Below are 18,094 nucleotides of genomic sequence, written 5' to 3'. Positions count from 1 at the left end.
TAATTTTAGTTTCAATTTAAAATTTAATTAAATGTAATTAAAATGTTTATTAAAATTAATAAAATAATTCAATTAAAATCAAAACAAAAAATTAACTTTTTTTTTTTTTTTACAAAAACTAATGATAATACTGACTTTTAAATTAAGAAACGTTATGTTATGTTATGGACTACACAATCATGGGAAGACTACTGATTTTAAAATATTCCAGCAGCTACTGACAAAAAAGGACAAGCAGCAAGGATTGAAAGTTGAGTGGAAGGAAAAACGTGAGGTGGACAAAGACTCATGAGTAAAAGCAAAGCCCATCTGCTGAATCTGGAGAAGATTTGCAAGGTGTAAACTGTGGCCAGAGTCAGTTCTTCCAGAGAAATGTCCCTGCAGAGAAGCATCCAGGACTTGGATTTGAACGATGACATTCATTGATCTGCTTCTGAATCAGAAACAACATTGGAACCGTCTTACCTGGGCTAAGGAGAAAAAGGACGAAGGACTTTTAGATTAAAGGGAATTTTTCATTTAATTTGTAACATAAGTTGATAAAGTTTAAGTTTTGGGAGCCGTGTCAGTTCAGGTGTTGACCCACCGAGTTTTATCAAGTCCAAAGTCAACACTGTTATCGACTGGCACATTTTAGACAGGGAAGCTTCATGGAGATTCTGATTCCAGTTTCCACCATGGCTTGGTACCCTAAAACTACCAGTAACTGGTTTGACTGGGTAAACTGGCCTGAGTCCCACAGAGAACCTAGAGTATTGTCCAGAGGAAGATAATCTGAGCTACACTAATATCTTAGAAATTTTATCTGTAAGAAAAAAACACATTATATAGATAATTTATACACAGATGTTTCAAGGTCTTTGTTTCTGTTAATTGTCCATTTACAGCTAATGAAAACATGACATTTGAAATTATAATATCATACCAATAAAAAAAATACAAATAAAAATGTGGACTTAATGAAAAGCATGTTTAAGTTTAATGTGACTCATGCTCATGGAATATATATTCGAGTTTGTTAAATATAACATTTTACAGTAGGCTGAGATGACTGTATTAGAAGTACTTGTTTGGTCAAAAACTGGATTTTTGGTTTGTCTTTAGCTGTAAGCCATAATAATCTTAATCAAACTTTTTGAAACGGGGGCCAAAACTGTAAAGTTAAAAGTATTCATGGGCCACAAAAATTGTATCTGTTTTGTAATAAGGATTGCAAAAACAATTATTTTTGTAAAAGCAAACAAAGTACACAATAGCTTAAAGAAATGTACTAGCCTGATTTCTTTACAGGAATCTTCTCTAAATCGTTTTAGATATATTCTAGGCTACAAGAACATGATATGAATGAGTCCCTCCTTAAAAAAACAAAACAAAAAAAACCCCCAAAAACTATTTTAACCTATATTTAATACTTTTGAGTAAAAGTTACTGTATGTTTGAGATGCTACGCACTGTCTGTCATTGTCATATTAATTTTTGTAAAATTAAAACAAAAATTTAATTTTTGTGCTGTTCTTTTAAAGATTTCTAGTTTAAGATTATTGAAATTTGTTTGCATCCTTTTTAATCAGTGAAAATTTCACTTTAATTTGCTTGAAGCAGAACAGTTTGGTGAAATAAATCTGCAATAAATATCTCCTGATCTAAATTAACTGTAATAAAATCACTTTCTACCGTTTCAGTTTGACTAAAATGACTAAAAACAAATTCATTTATACAATATATTATCTATTGTGATGCATCTTTATTTTTTGATGTAAAAAAACTAAATAACAAGACGTGCCTATAGCTTATTTGCGCTTTATTAGACCGTTTCTTTGTTTCCTGTACAGTGGGGTGAGGGGGTTGTGTAAGACGCAGCTCAGACTCGCCACTAGATGGCAGCACTGTCTAACCAATTAGAAAAATAGCAATATTCCCAACTCCATATCGCAAGGATGTGGACTGTCCCTTCCTGTTTTAGTGCCGAGAGAGCCACCGTAGCGCCTCAGACAGTAGCAGGAATACAGGCACCCACAACGCGATTATGTCCGGATTTTCGCCGCGTTCGTCGGGCACACGGAGCCGCACTACGCGCCGCGGGCTGCGCCGCTTTCGCTGTTAGGCGACGCGGTTATGCTGTTCTCCCGGTAGCTGGTAACATAGCAGGCCTGTTTATTGCGCTGCCAACCCTTGTTCCTTTCCTGTGTCAATGATTGTCCTCCCCTCAGTCTCTCATGGCGGAGACTAAAATAATATATCACATAGACGAGGAGGAGACTCCTTATCTGGTCAAGCTGTCTGTTCCTCCGGAGAAAGTCACTTTAGCGGATTTTAAAAATGTCCTCAACAACCGACCCGTCAATAGCTACAAATTCTTCTTTAAATCCATGGACCAGGATTTTGGGTAAGTGGCCGGTTGTTATTATTATTATTTGATCTTTTTTTTTTTTTTTTTTTTTTTTTTCCATTATTATCCAGCTCGGGTTGCTGGTTTTCAGGGCCCAGATAGATGGAACATCAATTGAGTCGGGCTGCAGCCTTGTTACCTGCGTGTAAATTGTAGTTGCATGTCTGTCTCCATGCTCCTGGCACCTGCTCATTATTCCAGGCTGCCCTGCGCTCAGCGGAGGAGGCACACGAGTTGTTTGAAGTGATACCAGATCCGTCCGGAGCCCTAATGACGCTGCTCTGCACGGATTACACACACAGACCAGACCAGAACCCCCTGCTCCTCTTATTAATGACAATATCCCAACCAGCTGCAGCAGCGTGAGGGTCTGACAAAAGGTTCATGCCCAAGTTCTCAGGTTTCAAAATATTTGGCCTTTCTTTCACTTTCCCCTTCGCGGATTAGTCACAGCATGTGGAGTTTTTTTTTCTTCCTTTTCTGTTTCCAGAGGTCTGCTTAACTCATTAGGGCTATCATAGGAATTAATGTGTAAAGCAGGTGAATCCTGTGAATAATAACCCTCAAATATTCAACTTCTTAAAGCCTTCTTCTAAACAAACCAATGAATATAAATTAGTAATGCGCGGATTAAGCTTGGCTCGTACCGATTCCCAGTTTTCCTCCAGGACTGACTTTCCGATTCTGATTTTCATCGATTCGTCTCACACTATTGCATTCAGTTAGTTGTTAATCAGTATATTTTCTTTTTATAAAAGTAATTTTTTTCAATATCTAAGACGTTTAAATGTAAATCAAATTTATAAGTATAAAAACAAAAACGGTGGAAATCGGAAACTCTTTCTAAGCCATCATCTTTACTATTTGAGCTGCAAAACCGCACAATTTATGAAGTGCAAATAATAAATAAGCCCAGGACTACTCATGTGTTCCAGTTGTTGTTTTATTGCCTTTGCTGTTTAGCTAATAACTTTATAAAAATTAATCTAACTTTGTTCCTTCCTCGTCTACTTTTGGAGTACTTTTCCTGTGATGGAAAAAGCTTTTTGAGCTTAGAAACTTTGATTATGGTTAGGATTATTAGTATTCCACAGTTTTTTGCACGAGGAATATAAAAACAAAATGCTCTGCTTACATTTCAAAATGAGATTAAATTAATTTATTGTGCGATATTTAGCAGAAATGTTGCCCTATTTTGGTCGTGTTTCTTTTTGATAAGGAGTATGTTTTATTTTTAGAACAGCCGAAGCTCTAACTATATGCAGCGAAAGATTAATATTACAAAAAGTTTGTGATGAATCTTATCACATTTTTCTAATTCTAGGTAAACCTTATAGTTACCTTATTCTGATCTCTAGTGGTTTTGAAAACACCAGGAAACAACATGATTATCCCCATTTATTCATCAATGTTTACACGTTTTCTGACTTTTAATAAACTTAATATGTTTATTGGTTTGATGCATTTATCAAATAGGCAGAATCAATGTAAAATCTAAATATTTGAGCTGCTGATTATCAATTAGAACTGATTGGAAAACATTGCGAGACTCCCATGGATCTATAAAAATGCTTGTTTGTTCTTTTCGAGGAAAAACAAAACATTGCTTTACTTGTTTATCCCAGAGTAATAGTGGTTAAATGACACTCAAATTACCATAATGGAGACAAAGTGTTGCATTTAACATGTTTAAATAAGTTCTCATTTAAAAGAAATAGAGCATGCAGACTAGAAATGTTAGCAAAGAATCACACCAAATTCGAATTTCCAGTTGTTTTGTTCAATAGCTAAGATGTCATTTCTAATTGGTATTTAGGAACTAATTGATTAGAAGATATAAGAACAGCAGTAAAACATTTCAAGCCTTTTTGTGAGTGTTCATTAGTTGTTTTAATAATAGAAAGAGGAGATCTCGCTATAAAATGGTTTTATGGTTACTTTAAAACAAAGACAAATGACGCTAAGATTAGCATCTTTTATTAGGAATTAGCGCAGGTAGCCTGAGCAGCTAACTTTGTTCCAATGTACACTGTTGCTTTTTTCTAAGCTTCCCTGCTTTGCTGACTTTTTTTTTAGAAAACCTCACTAATACTGAAAGTAGATTCATTTGTGTTTCTTGGAAGAGAAAGATTGGGTATTTTAGTCTGCTGACATCTGATCAATTTGAATATTTGAATATTGATTTTTTATTTTTTTTTTTTCCGTTTTAATTTCAGAATGGGAGCTTCCTTTCACGTTTCTTGTCCTCACCTTGTAACTTTGTCCTGGCTTTCAGGAATCCCAGCAGGTCTCCAGTTTGCTCAGTCAGCCAGCGGATGAAGTGTGTGTCATATGTGGGCACGGGTCACATTAATATGCAGTGCTGTAATCGTGAGCATAGTTGGAGGAAGTGATTCCACAGAGCCAAACATCACTTATTTCCACTGCGTTCTGGCCTGACGAGGGAAACTGGCTCTTCCTGGTTGGCGGAGTGCTTTGTCCCCGGCTCTGGCTTCCTGCCTTCTCGCTGCAGGCTGGGCTTCTCGCTGGGCCTCAGGTGATCAACAAGCAGATTATGGAAACAAACAAAGCATATTTGCTCACTCCACATGGAGACATGACTCAATTTTCCTGAGCACTTTGCTATGAACGCCAGACGTTCTTGCATGATTGTGCACCGAACGGCATATTTCCACACTGAAAAAACAACAACAAAACAACAAAAAAAAGGCATCTCGACATTCACTCTGGGCGCCTTATAGTACTGGCACAGTATGGAAGTGAAAGGCTGTCAAAGGCTAAGAGAAAAACGACGCTTTGTGGTAGCCATACTGGCTGTGCTGCATCCAGACAGACAGTATGGCTGCCGGAGAATTAGCAACCACAGAATAAGAGTGCAGCGCAGAGAGGGAAAACATCAAATCCCCTTGCAGTTATATTCAGTGTTTGAAATGTAAATGAGCAGTCAGTGCTTGGTCCTCTGTAGTAGACCCCCTGTTGTGCAGAAGGGGGGAAAAAAAGCCAATTTCTTGAAGGATTTCTGGACTACATTTATGCTTGCCATATCAGCTCTTAAAGCGACCGCCACACAGATTTGGTAAACGTTTTGCAACCTATGTGAGCTCACCACAGAGAACATGGCATTTCAGGTTCCCCAGAATGCATTTCACCACCAGCTACAGCATTTGTATCCACACATCAGAGAACAGCAACGTAAACAATGCATTTTGTACAGATTTATGCTTAATTTATTTTGGTTTTTCACGTTTTCTACAATTACAATCTTCTGTCTGTCAGGACGGATAAAACAGAAAGGAATCACGTTTGGTTTGTAGTGACACAACCCACTCGCCTTTTCATTTCGGAAACTTCAAGGTGACGTTACAGAGTTTCGCCGTCGCCGCTGGCAGTGGTGAGTGGGTTCGAGTCCTCACTATAATTCAAGTCACAGAGACTCTCTGGTACTGAGGAAGCAGCCAAGCTGAAGGTCTGAAAGAAACAGGCTTGTTTGTGACTCAGAAAGTAGAGGGGCTGGCAGGGGGATCTATCTTTTGCAGAGATTGTGATGCAGAGCTTCTGTAGTTGAAAGGATGAAATTCTGCAGCTTTTTGCTCAGATGTGCTCCTTTATCTCCTCACGTACGTTTGAGGACAAATTTGAAGGCTGTGCTGCAGTTTGTTGTCATACAGCGTAAACAGCAACACTTCCACTGTGGTAATGAATTCATGATAGTGAAATTCATTACCATGAGGGAGAGAATGTTGACTAAACTATCACATTTTAGGATTTAATGCTGTAAACACTGTTATTACAATTAAATCTATAAAATATAAATGTGAAAAAAGATTGAGGTAGTTCTTAAACAAATGTAAATTGAAGGACATTTTATTAGTCCTGTATATTTATCAGATCTGCTTTTCATTTTGACATAAGATTTAAACTTTAGTTTCATCCTGTTAGCATCCAGATTGCTCAGGTCTTCTGGAAAATGTGTTCAGATAAAACCCAAAGTAAGAACAAAAATCTGTGAGCTGTACTGTAATTTTCAGAACAGTCTTACTGAAGACTTGAGGACTATTGTTGTATTTAATAGAAAACTTAAGATTAATCCTTTTAGCTTGGCTTTTGGCTAAGCTTTGGTAATTAGGATTAATTATTTATTATCAAGTCTTATGCAAAGTTATCATTTGAGTTATAAAGTTATCGACTTTATTTCTTTTTTTGTGATGTATTCCCGTGATTAATCAAATTTATCGCCGTTGTTTGAATTAAATGCATCTACTTAAATGCCGATGGAGGAAAAATTGACAGATTATAATCTCTTTGCTCGTCTATCGATGCAGATAAGCCCAAAATTATTCACACCCCTGGCAAATTTAGGTTTGAAATTATTTCCTTTCTACCATGAAGTTTTTAACGGAAAATGACGTAATTTAAGCATCCCTTAAAAGAGAATAGAACAATATTTTTGGAATCATTTTTCAGTTTTTAATTACTTTTTTCATTAAAATGGCATGCTGAGGTCGGAAGGCCACTTTACCATCACCCTAATCTTAACTTCCTCCACATTTAAAAAAAAATCAGATTCACATTCAAACTAAAGGATTGTTTTAAACTTTAATCTGCTGTGTTTCTCCTCAAAATGGTAATATAAATGGAGATAAATTTATAATTTAGTACAAAAGTCTGAAACTTTTACAACCCAAAGAGCCATGTTTGCTTATTTAGAGCAACAAATATTATCTGAACTTTAAAAAGTACAACAAATTTACAAACAGTAGATACTTATCTGAAAATTTAAATTGTATTTTTTTTTTTTAAAGAACCACAATTTTCTGTCTGTTTTAGACTTTTAAATAAAGAAAAATTGAGGTTTGGAAAAAGTGAATTGATGTATTTACTATGTGATGTTGTGTGTGTGTTTTTTTAAAGCACATAACCTCCAACCTCATGACAAAAAAATAAAAGATCTACAGAAATATTACTTGTTCTTTTACTGCTGTGCTGTTGTGGAAATCCAGTTTATTTATTCCATGTAAAAACTTGCATTTGTTTTGATATTTCTATTTAAAAACATGAGTTCCTTCTCTATCATTTTTAGACAAATATTTAGAGCCACAGCGGGAGGTTCAAAGAGCCACTTAAAGCTGCAGAGCCGCGTGTAACAATCTCCTTATCTACTGAGGCTGTTTCTAATCCTTCTACCTACAAATATTCAGCTTTTTTGATTCTGCCCACCTCAGACTGCTGCTGTGTGCTGATTTCTACCTCCTTCTGCTTTTTGGTTCAGGCTCAAAGTTTCCCACCGCGTTCTTCTTTCAAATCCCAAACAAACACGCCTTGATCTTCTCCAGATGGGAAAATATCTGCTGCAAAATATTTTATAATTGTCAGGGTGTAACTTGTGCCATTAACCTGTAAAATCTGCTGAAGCAGTCCAGTGTAATGACTGAGTGGCAGCTTCACACCAGACTGCGCGTCTCTCCACACGTGGTTTGTTTGTGTAACATTTTTAGTGCCTGAGCATGTTACCAGTTCAAGAGGGCAACGCAAACTTGTCCTGATATCAGATGGAAGCTGTTAAAGATGTGATCTGGTGCAGATTGAAAATCCAGCAGCTCAGTCCTGACAAACAGAGGGAAGAAGCATGGCTGCTGTGTTATTTATACAGACCACTCCCACTTCCTCTCAAGTCACCTTACAGCTGTGGAGAAGAGGATGCAAACACTTCCTAGCTAGCGAGCAGCCGGCCCGGGACGGCCGGGTTCTCATCTCCCTCCCGTTTCCTCCCTGAGGTGGAACAGGCCACAGCGGCAGAGTCTTTGCTCTGCGGTTTCCACAAGGCTGCGTTATCTCTGCCCACCACTCCCAGCTATACAGCTCCCACAGCATCGCGCACACACGTAAAAACAACAACAAAAAACTTGGCTAATCGTTTCAGTTAGCGGGGAAATTCTGGCAAACATGAAGTGCTGGAGAAAAAAAGGAAGCTGTAAAGTCGCTGCCAAAGACACCCCTGCGTAAAATCTTCTTAGGATTTTCTGCTGCTCAAGTCGTGCCTCTCCCTTTCTATAAATCCTGTTCAAAGCCAAGGAGCTAATGTGAGATCTCCACAGAGTTTTAGAAACACTTGGTTGTAACAAATCAGGGAAAATCCCAAGAAATAAAACCACATAAAGACATGCAGGAGAGCAATAAGCTGAAAACTGCCAAATATGTCACTGTAAGCCACTTTACGCGCTTTCCCCTCTGCTAGCGCGACAGACCAAGCAGGTGTGGAGTCTTCTCGCTGCTGAACCGTGTCCCAGCAGGTCAAAGGGTAACTGTCAGGTATTTTTGTTGGGAATTTACTGCTGAATGCAGCGAGGGAGCCTCTCACACCGGAGGACTCTATTAATACACAGTGCAGCGCCCTGACACGCTGTCACCATCGCTCTGACTCATCCATCTGTTCATTCATCCATCCATCTCTCAACTATTGAATAATTATGCAGCAGGAATTTACAAACAGCAACTGACTGTTTACTTATTAGGGATTTCCTCTAATTTTACCCAAATACAGTTGAAAAAGAGATAAATCATATTTTTTCTCGCTGTCTGACATTGATTCAGACTCTATTGTTCCTGTTGCTACGATTTTATTTAGGATCCCATAAGTCCAATCTATTTGTTAAATGCCAGAATGATTATGGAGATCCTTTTTTAAAAGAATTGAAATTTACAAAGGCACATGTGTTTCATTACTACAGCGGTGTCAAACTCATTTTCGGTTTGGACCAAATCAAGATCATGAATGCTCTTAAAGGGCCAGTTGTGCCAGAATGTATTAATAAAACCTGTTTACAAACTGTTAAAATATCAATAAATTCTTAAAATTAAATATTATTGAACACATTTTCAGTCCCTCCAGGATTTCACGATTCTTCTTGTGATTTTTTGCAATAAATATCAAATTGTTTGTAGTACTAATTTGGAAATATTTACAATATTTTGCGCTTGTTTATTTATTTGCTCATTGATTTGATCGATAACATAATATTTAAGAACCCTTAATGTTTAGTCTAGAATCTAGAGGGCCACATAAAATGCTACGGCGGGCCGGATTTGGCCAATGGGCCTCGAGTTTGACACCTGTGCATTAGTATTTAATCGAATTGCTTTTTAACTTGCATGACGTTTTGGGTATCCCATCTTCTAGATTAAAGCAGCAATATGTAACTTTTATTAAAAATAAAAAAAGGTTTTTACATATTTATTAAAACTGTCACCATGTTGTGACAGTGTATAATATGACACAGATAATCTGTGAAAAGATCAATCCCCTACACCTCTTCCCTGAGCTACTGTTACCGTCTAAAGAGATGTACTGCTCACAACCAAAACCAACCTATCAGACCCAGGAGGCGGGTCTTAGCGCTGTCAATCAACCTTTCTAATGCTTTTCAATGTGTTAATGGTGGATAAACATGCTACCGTTACAGGAAAATCATTTATACACCATTATCAGTGCCCATGATGAGGAGGCACACACAGAGTGATTGACAGCCCTAAGACCCGCCTCTTGGCTGTGATTGGTTACTTCTAGTTAGCAACCAATCTGAGCTCGAATTTTTTTTTTACAGATTATCCGTCTCATTCTATACTGTCACAACAGTTTCAACAAATGTGTAAAAAATATATTTTTTATACATTTGTATAAAATGTACACAATACTAGTTAAAGCTGCAGTTACATGCTGCAGCTTTAACTAGTATTGGAGTGCAATATCCTTTTTCCAACCGTTTTAAAAGCTTGGTGAGTGGTTTGGGTTCATCTTGTTGATTACATTTATCAAATGTTAGCGGCATCTGTGTGTATCTTTAGCTGTCCAGCCCTTGAAGCTCATTGTGAATCATGAAAAGCTTTGCAGGTTATCATTTCTGATTTATGATCTTTCAAACATGATATTTCAACTCACCTCGTTGTGCCCGGTGCAAGCAGGCAAACAAACTTGATGTCCAAGTGTTACTGATACGGACTCAAAGTGGCACCAGTGCTGCTCTTTAAAGCTCACCGTGACTTAAAGCTGTCAGAGCCATTTTGAAAAATGTGACTGTCAAAGTGTGAATGTGGCTCTGTGCTCGCCAGTGCTGTGTGGAAGTGCAGCGCTTCCTGGTTATCTAAGGTGATTCTGTCTCTGCCTCCCAGTCCTGTAACTTATGTGTCCTCCCTCTCCACAGGGTCGTCAAAGAGGAGATTTCCGACGACAACGCCAAGCTGCCGTGCTTCAACGGGCGGGTGGTGTCCTGGGTAAGTGAGATGGGTGGTGCAGCCTCGCTCTCCCTTTCTGCCTCGGCTGCATGTGAAACGCAGATCATTCAGTTGTAGAAATGTTGCACCTCCTTAGAGACTCTTAAAAATTTGGCCTCGCCACTCAGCCGAAGAGTAGAGGTGTAAGTGGGGGCCATTAGATATTAACACCCTCCTCTTCTGCATTGAATACTGTTACTCTAATCTTATCAGCTAATGCACTGTTGAATTAAGTAACCCTGTAGCGTTTGTGGCGCCGGACTATAAACATGAACTAAAGCTCCCATTTGGGAACAATAAAAAGTGTTTGTGGTATCGGTGAGAGGAGGATTTACATCTTCATCTTTGTTTTTCCCTACAGGACACAATATTTCAGTTAAAGCGTTTAACATTGATCTAAAACTAAAGTATACGATGTATAATTTAGTTTGACAGGCCACTTATCCAATCAGCTTCATGGATCTTTTGTGTTGCTGCTACGTTTTATTTTATTTTGTTACTTTCCTTTATTGATCTCTGTGGGGGAAATCATTATTCTGCTAGCCTGCCTCCATGGGAGGTCAGAGGTCAAAATTAACCACACTGTGTTGGCCGTGCACTTGTTAGGGACTGCCATACTCAATAAGAGTTAATTAGGGTAGACGGTCACTGACAGCAGGACCTAAGGTATTGACTAACGCCTGAGTCTGTGCAACTTTACGACAGCGCTCATTAATTTACTTGTATTTATTTATGACGGGGGACAGTGCTAAAATTAAAACAAAGTAATTGTTGCTCCACACATCGGCTCTCTAGCCAGTGGCTAATATGCAGATCAGTCACTGATTGGTGATCAAATGCTATGAAATTAAATCAAGATCAAACAACTACCTGCTTAAAACGACATACAAATAAAAGTAACAGTTTAAAAGTTACCCATAGGCGTTGAGATTCTATGGTAACTTTAAGTAATAATACACATTTAAAACCAAAAAACACATTTCTTCTTAAATGGTCGTAGTAATGATCGCTACAATTTGTTTGTTGTTTTGTTTTTAAATCTTTATATTCTACATTTAAAATCTCCGCCTGGATATTTTTTGCTTATTTTAACTGTACGCAGTTCTTTAAATATATTTGCCCATTTATCCTTAACAACTTTCAACATCTAGCAAGTTATTTTCGCCCCTCAGATGGGGTGAAATTACCGTAATAACCCGATATTAGCTGGAACGGGCAACATCTCCCCTTTCAGAAATTGCTGAAATTTTCAGATTGCACAAAGTGTGGTGGAATTAGGTTCTGCTAATTTGGCTGGATCGTCGGCGCTACGTTTAGGACTTATAGGGTTAATAATTACACATTAGGAAAATGTAGACTAAACGGCCATTAAATCTAGTAATTTTTAGTTTCTTATTGAGCGGAAAATAATACAGTATTACAAGCTGATACTTACTAATTAGCTGACTTATTTGTAATTAGCTAGCTAGCGTGCAGTGAGCTTCTTTACAAATATTTCGCCCAATTGTAATTTTAAAACAGTAATATCTTCAAAAAGTAATTTGTGGCGCTTCTTTAGTTTCCACACAGTGACAAGGACAAAGAGCCAAAGCTCTGTTTCTGGTTAGTGAGAGAAAAGTGATGGAGTCTTTTTCTGCCGCTGACCGGCGGTGGCAGCAACAGCTGGGGGAGGGGCGGCGCCTCGTTTGTGAAAGAAATCGAGATGCTTTTGCAGGAATCTTATTAAAAATACATTACACTCTAAGAGCCCAAATGAAGGCAAACAATGTTGTTTTAAAACCTATTAAAACCTTTGCTATACCTTCATTCTGGTAACATGTCATTTTAACGTTTTTCAAAACGTTTCTCATTGTAAAGAGAAATATTTCTGAGATTGTTATTGACCTTTCTTTTTAAAAAAAATAGCTTAAAGGATTCAGCATTCATTATTATTATTAGTGTGTGAAGTGTCTTCAATAGTTCACTCAAAGTTTAACAGATATTGATAACTGTTAGTTATAATTTCTCACATCTCCTTTATGTCATATAAATTATACTTAAAGCTGAAATTCTGCTGCTAAACCATAAATATTTTTCTTAATACAGAGTTTCTGTGTATTATTTGGTTGGTTTTATCTGATTTACTACACTTATGTACGTATTTTCTCTATTTCTGAGCTGTGGTGTAATAATTTTTGTCGCTTGTATTTTCGCATTTTTGGAGACAGTTCTTTAAAACTTTATACAAAGGAACTGTAGAAGAGCATCTATAAAGTATTTTGCTGGGTTTTGCTTGCAAATATAGATTTTACATGTACTTCAACCAGAGATACATACTAATTTGACTGAAATGTGAATATCTGATTTGACTGAAGCGAACCGTACACTTACGTTAGGATCCGAATTGTGTACAAACTAATTTGCAAACAGTGGAGCAAAATAATTAATAATCACAGCCAGATTGTCCTCAAATGTAGTAAAAAACATCATTTATGACTACATACAGTAGTTGGTCTTTCTTAGAAAATAGTTTCAGTTTTACCATACCATACCATACCAACTTTATTTATAAAGCACTTTAAAACAACCGCAGCTGATACAAAGTGCTGTACATCAAAACACAACATAACAATAAAAAAACATAAAATAAAAACTTACAATTTAAAAACAAAACATACAATTTAAAACTAGATCCCGCTAGAGTTGAAAGCCAAATAAAATAGATGGGTTTTAAGACGAGCTTTAAAAGTGGACAGTGAAGGGGCCTCCCTGACCTGCAAAGGCAAGTTGTTCCATAATTTTAAATAATTTTAAATTTAATCGATGTCAGTTGCTGTTCAGTTTTAGTTCTGCAAGTAATAAATGTTTTGCTGAGCCTTCGTACAGAAAAGGCTGTTTGCTGTAGGTGCTGCTTGTGACCTTGTTTCCCGGTGATTTAAAAAGGAGGAAAATCACTGAATGCATGAAGGTATTTGCAGCATGAAATAGGAGATGGTCTCTGATTTATCTGAAGGTATGCAAGTTTTTTGCAAATCTGCTTAACATCTCGAGATGCTCCTCAAACTTTAGAGAGTTTAAAAGAGAAAATTGACATTTTTTTAATTGTTATATGAAACATGACTTTGAAACTATGCTGAGCTAGACTCTAAACCTAGAAAGAAGTTTTGTTAAAGCAGATGCTGCTAAATTATTATCAACTAAATACAAAGCTGTTTTATCACCATACATCTGGAAACCTGCACTGGTATTTGATTTTGGCAAATTTAGAGTTTGTCACCTAACATGAAGAGAACCAAGAAGTGAAGTTTAATTTTCCAAAATAAGCAGCTCTTATACATGCTTCCCACATTTAATACACATTTCTTTATTGAAATTGTTTATTGTTATTAGTCTGATGTTAAATGTTGTGGTTGTTTTTATGAATATTTGATGAATCGATCTGTTCCATTAGGAACCCGTGCTAAATTGTATAAAATTTCTTGTGACCCATTTCATCAGTGTTCAGTTCTCATGTGAATCTGACTCAAAAAATGTTTTTATGTTTGTCAGATTGTCAGTTCATCACAGAAAATCATTGGAAGTCCATTTTTATTCATCCACTTGATTTAAAGAAATGTCCAATTTCGCATATTGTAAAAACGTTGTACTGCATTCAAACAGAGCAAAATATGTTATTGCTATTCTAGTTGTGTTCTCGGGGAAATGTTCCAGATGAAATCTGCAATTACTAAGATCAAACAGAACACGGCAGGAAGTAATAATGTTGCAGATTTTTTGAAAATCTCAATTCTCTAAAAGCAGAACAAGACTTCTCCACTGCTTTTATGGGAATCTACTTTCACCCAAATGACTCCTTGGATTAAAATAATGACAATCTTTTCTGTCACAGAGCAAAGGGACACTTTCTATAGAATATGGTCAAAGTGGATGGAATAACCTTAAGTCTGTTAGATCTGATTTTTGATTTGCCTTGCCGCCACTCCCACCCAAGTTCTTGTTTGCTTGTTTTTGTTTTGTTTCTTTTATATATATATGTATATATATACAGTACAGACCAAAAGTTTGGACACACCTTCTCATTGAATTCAATGAGAAAGTGTGTCCAAACTTTTGGTCTGTACTGTATATATATATATATATATATATATATATATATATATATATAAACAAAAGCAATATAATGTAATTATGTTATTATAATATAACATATGCTATCTCACAAAAAGAAATCTTATAAAAAAAGATTAATCGTTGTCCCTGCAGCTGCTCATTGCTATAACCTTCACTACTCTGGTTCAGATGAAAGAATGGCATCATCGTTTTGTAAAAGCATTTTGAGACTGCAGTTTTAAAGCATTTTCCTGTTTTCACTGCTAACCACTGCAGTTATCATCATTTTTTCCTAAAAGATATTACCTCTGACTGCACTTCTGCCAGTCAGAAATAACTCTGATCATTTATCCTCCTGCTCCCTCTCAGCTGGTCCTGGCAGAGAGCGCTCACTCTGATGGAGGGTCTCAGTGCACGGAGAGCCACCCAGAGCTTCCCCCTCCCCTCGAGAGAACGGGGGGCATCGGAGACTCGCGACCCCCGTCCTTCCAGTAAGTAGGCTGTCTGCTGCATGTCATGCATGCATGCAGGCGTGTTGGCAGATGTTTCCATGCGCCACCCGGGCCGTTTCTGCTGCAGCCGGTCCATATGTGCTAATTAAAACTCATCGTCGTTGTCGTCATCGACTCGTATGGGAAGTGTAGGTGGCTGCTCACGCTGAGGTGTGATTATGTAGCATGAAGAAGTGTCCTGAAGTGTTGGAGAAGGCACGGGTGTGAGAATTTCTCCCACCCACGCAGCCATGAAGCGGCGAGTCGCTCCAGCCATCTATGTAAACATGATGCGCTCGCCGTCAGGGCTGCTGATGCTTGAAATAGCCTCTGCAGCGTAAACATCTTCAGGCAAATACTTGCTCTCAGTGAGACCCATTGTGTTCAGTCACTCAGAGCATTCATCCGTTGCACGGCTAATAAAGACGCGCAGGCCCCCAAAAACACATCAAAGGTCAGAAATAGAGCCGGGCCGTGGCCACCTCGGCCCAGACTTTAACTTAAACCTGGCTGATTATAAAATATCACACCGGTCACCAAGTGGCCGCTAAATTTAGCTGGCAGGGCAGCAGAGGCCGTTACAACGCTGCAGCAATAAGACTGAGGCTCTATATTGAGAACATGCAATCTGTCATGTCGCAGTCTGTCTCTTTATCCACTGTTTGACATCTCAGCTCGCTTTTGCCCTCTATGGACCGCTCCCCGCAGCCTGGCTGTCAGCCTGGCTGATGATTTTATTGTTCCCAGCCAGATTTCACTGCTGCCACCTTGTGGCGCTAATGGCAACGCAGTCCTTCCTCGCAGTGCCTCATTTCCCTCCACCCCTCTTCCTCCTGCGCTCACTCTTTCTCTTTCTCTCTTTACCGTCAGGCCTTTCTCTCAAAGCAGCGTTACCTTTGCTTATCCAGCCGTTCCTACCTCTCTTGAATATTATTACCACTCCATTACTTCTTTGTCTTTTATTCATGCATTTCACGTGTTTCTCCGCATGAATAGCTTTATTTGAAAAATAGGTGTTTGGAGCTGAGAAAGGGACACACAACTGATGTGGCTGTGCTTGCTAATCCGGATTAAAGCACGCATCTCTATTTCCCAAGAGAGGGGCAGCGACGACGGGCAGCGGTAGGGGGAGAACGAAAGGGGGCGTATATTGAAAGAGGGGCAGCATTTGTTCACCGCTGTATCTGAGATAATCTCCCTCCGGATCAGCGGCCATCGACACCTCTCGCTGCCGTCTAATCTGCGCCGCTGTTCGTATTTGCATGCGTGCGCTGACCTGCGCCAGGTGCACCCATTAGTTCTTTGCAGCAGAAGCGTGCGAGCACGCCCCATTGAGCTCTTCATCCCGCTGAGTGAACACGGCATACACAGAGTCCTGTCTGCTCTGTTATGTTTAATTTGCATGGATTATCCACACACACCGCCGCTGAGCTATGAGAGGTTATTGTTTTTAAACAAGGCTGGGTGATGTTTGAAAAGGAGAGATGTCATTTGAGGTTGTTTTCACACCTGATAGTCCGGTAGACTCGGTTTGATTGGGGAACAAAATTGCAACATTTGTGGCATTTTATGCTGTCTCACTGCAGACTTCAAACTAGCTTGTTCTCCACCTTGCCTGTTGGTGGCGCTCCAACTGGAATCAGATAAGGAAACGACAGCAAAATCTCAGAAGAAGACACAACCACAACTTCCTTCTTCACAAAATGTAAAGAAAAACGGAGTGGCGTCAGATTTTAGTGATCTCTTTTGTCTTTGGTATAAGACCAAGAGCCGTTTCTCCTACTAGCATTAGACTCGGATTTGTTTTGATTGTGCATTTACCCAGAATGCGCTGCGCTATAGTTCACTTCTGACTTTTGGAATAGTTTCCGATCTACATATGTATATATATTTATTTATACACATATAGCACCAGAGTTCACTTCAATCAAACCCAGACTAACTGTTTTGGTCCACATCAGTTTGATTATGCATTCACACCTCCTCAAATGAACCGGACTTTGTAGATAAACAAACTAGAGTTTGATTAAAGTAGACTAAATATGGCAGGGTGCAGATGCACACATTCTACCTGTGATTTTTCATGCAGGTGTTTCTCACCTGCCTAAGTGTGTGTGACAGACAGTTGAGTTCTCACCAGCTTCAGGTTTCCAAGGAGCCCAGTGGCAGTTTGAGTCCCCCGGTGCCTGAGGCCGCCATGTTTCCAGCCCACTGACTGAATAACAATCCTCTCTCCTCCCAGAGCTGAAGTACACAGGCCGGCCCGTTGCTTTGCCCACACCTGATCTACCACTTTTCACTTTTTACGTGATCCGTCACTCTTCCCCATCCGTCTCTCCCCAAATCACGCTCCAGGCACCATCTGGGCTTTTCAATAGATCTCATTAATACTAGCATTGTCCGGAACGGCTCCCTCTCAGGCTATGTGGTCATTAATGACACTTAGTGCGAAACACATCACATGCCGCAGAACAATGCATCTGCTATTTTGGCCCCAGAGGGAGTGAATTTGAAACAGAGTGGCGATACGAGCAGCATATTCCCCTGCGGCCGAATGGCACAGGAACTGATATTGTAGCACATGGAAGGATGCTGGAGGTTTTGTTTAGGAGTGCCTGGTCGACTGGAGAGTTACTTCAAAACGTTCCGTGTGGCAGCGTTGTTTGAAACCCCCCCCCAAAAAAACCAAAGTGTCCTGGTGTGTGTGTTGCAGTGCCAACGCAGTGAGCAGCCGCGACGGCCTGGACACGGAAACGGGGACGGAGTCTCTGCTGAGCCACCGCAGGGAGCGAGAGAGAGAGCGCGCACGCAGGAGAGCGAGAGAGACCGAGCGTGAGTATTATCAGACAGACGCAGA

General features: G+C 39.0%; 1 protein-coding gene across 5 annotated transcripts in view; it reads left to right on the top strand.

The window, feature by feature from the left end:
- The first annotated feature begins 1,899 nt into the window (after positions 1-1,899).
- LOC114144566 (segment polarity protein dishevelled homolog DVL-1) overlaps positions 1,900-18,094 on the top strand; it is a 33,798-nt gene continuing 17,603 nt past the window's right edge. For 2 of the 5 annotated variants that reach the window (XR_003595512.1, XM_028017559.1), the window contains exons 1-4: positions 1,900-2,386; positions 10,588-10,657; positions 15,116-15,237; positions 17,951-18,069. Coding sequence is in view for 4 of the 5 variants with exons in the window: in XM_028017559.1 (XP_027873360.1) it covers positions 2,217-2,386; positions 10,588-10,657; positions 15,116-15,237; positions 17,951-18,069 (481 nt within the window). In the remaining variant the exon portion in view is untranslated. The remainder of the gene's footprint in view (positions 2,387-10,587; positions 10,658-15,115; positions 15,238-17,950; positions 18,070-18,094) is intronic. The other 3 variants (XM_028017525.1, XM_028017569.1, XM_028017536.1) reach the window with 2 other exon arrangements.

This window comes from Xiphophorus couchianus, chromosome 1 (genome assembly GCF_001444195.1).
Source record: "Xiphophorus couchianus chromosome 1, X_couchianus-1.0, whole genome shotgun sequence".
NCBI lineage: Eukaryota > Metazoa > Chordata > Actinopteri > Cyprinodontiformes > Poeciliidae > Xiphophorus > Xiphophorus couchianus.
This window is presented reverse-complemented; position numbering and strand designations above follow the sequence as displayed.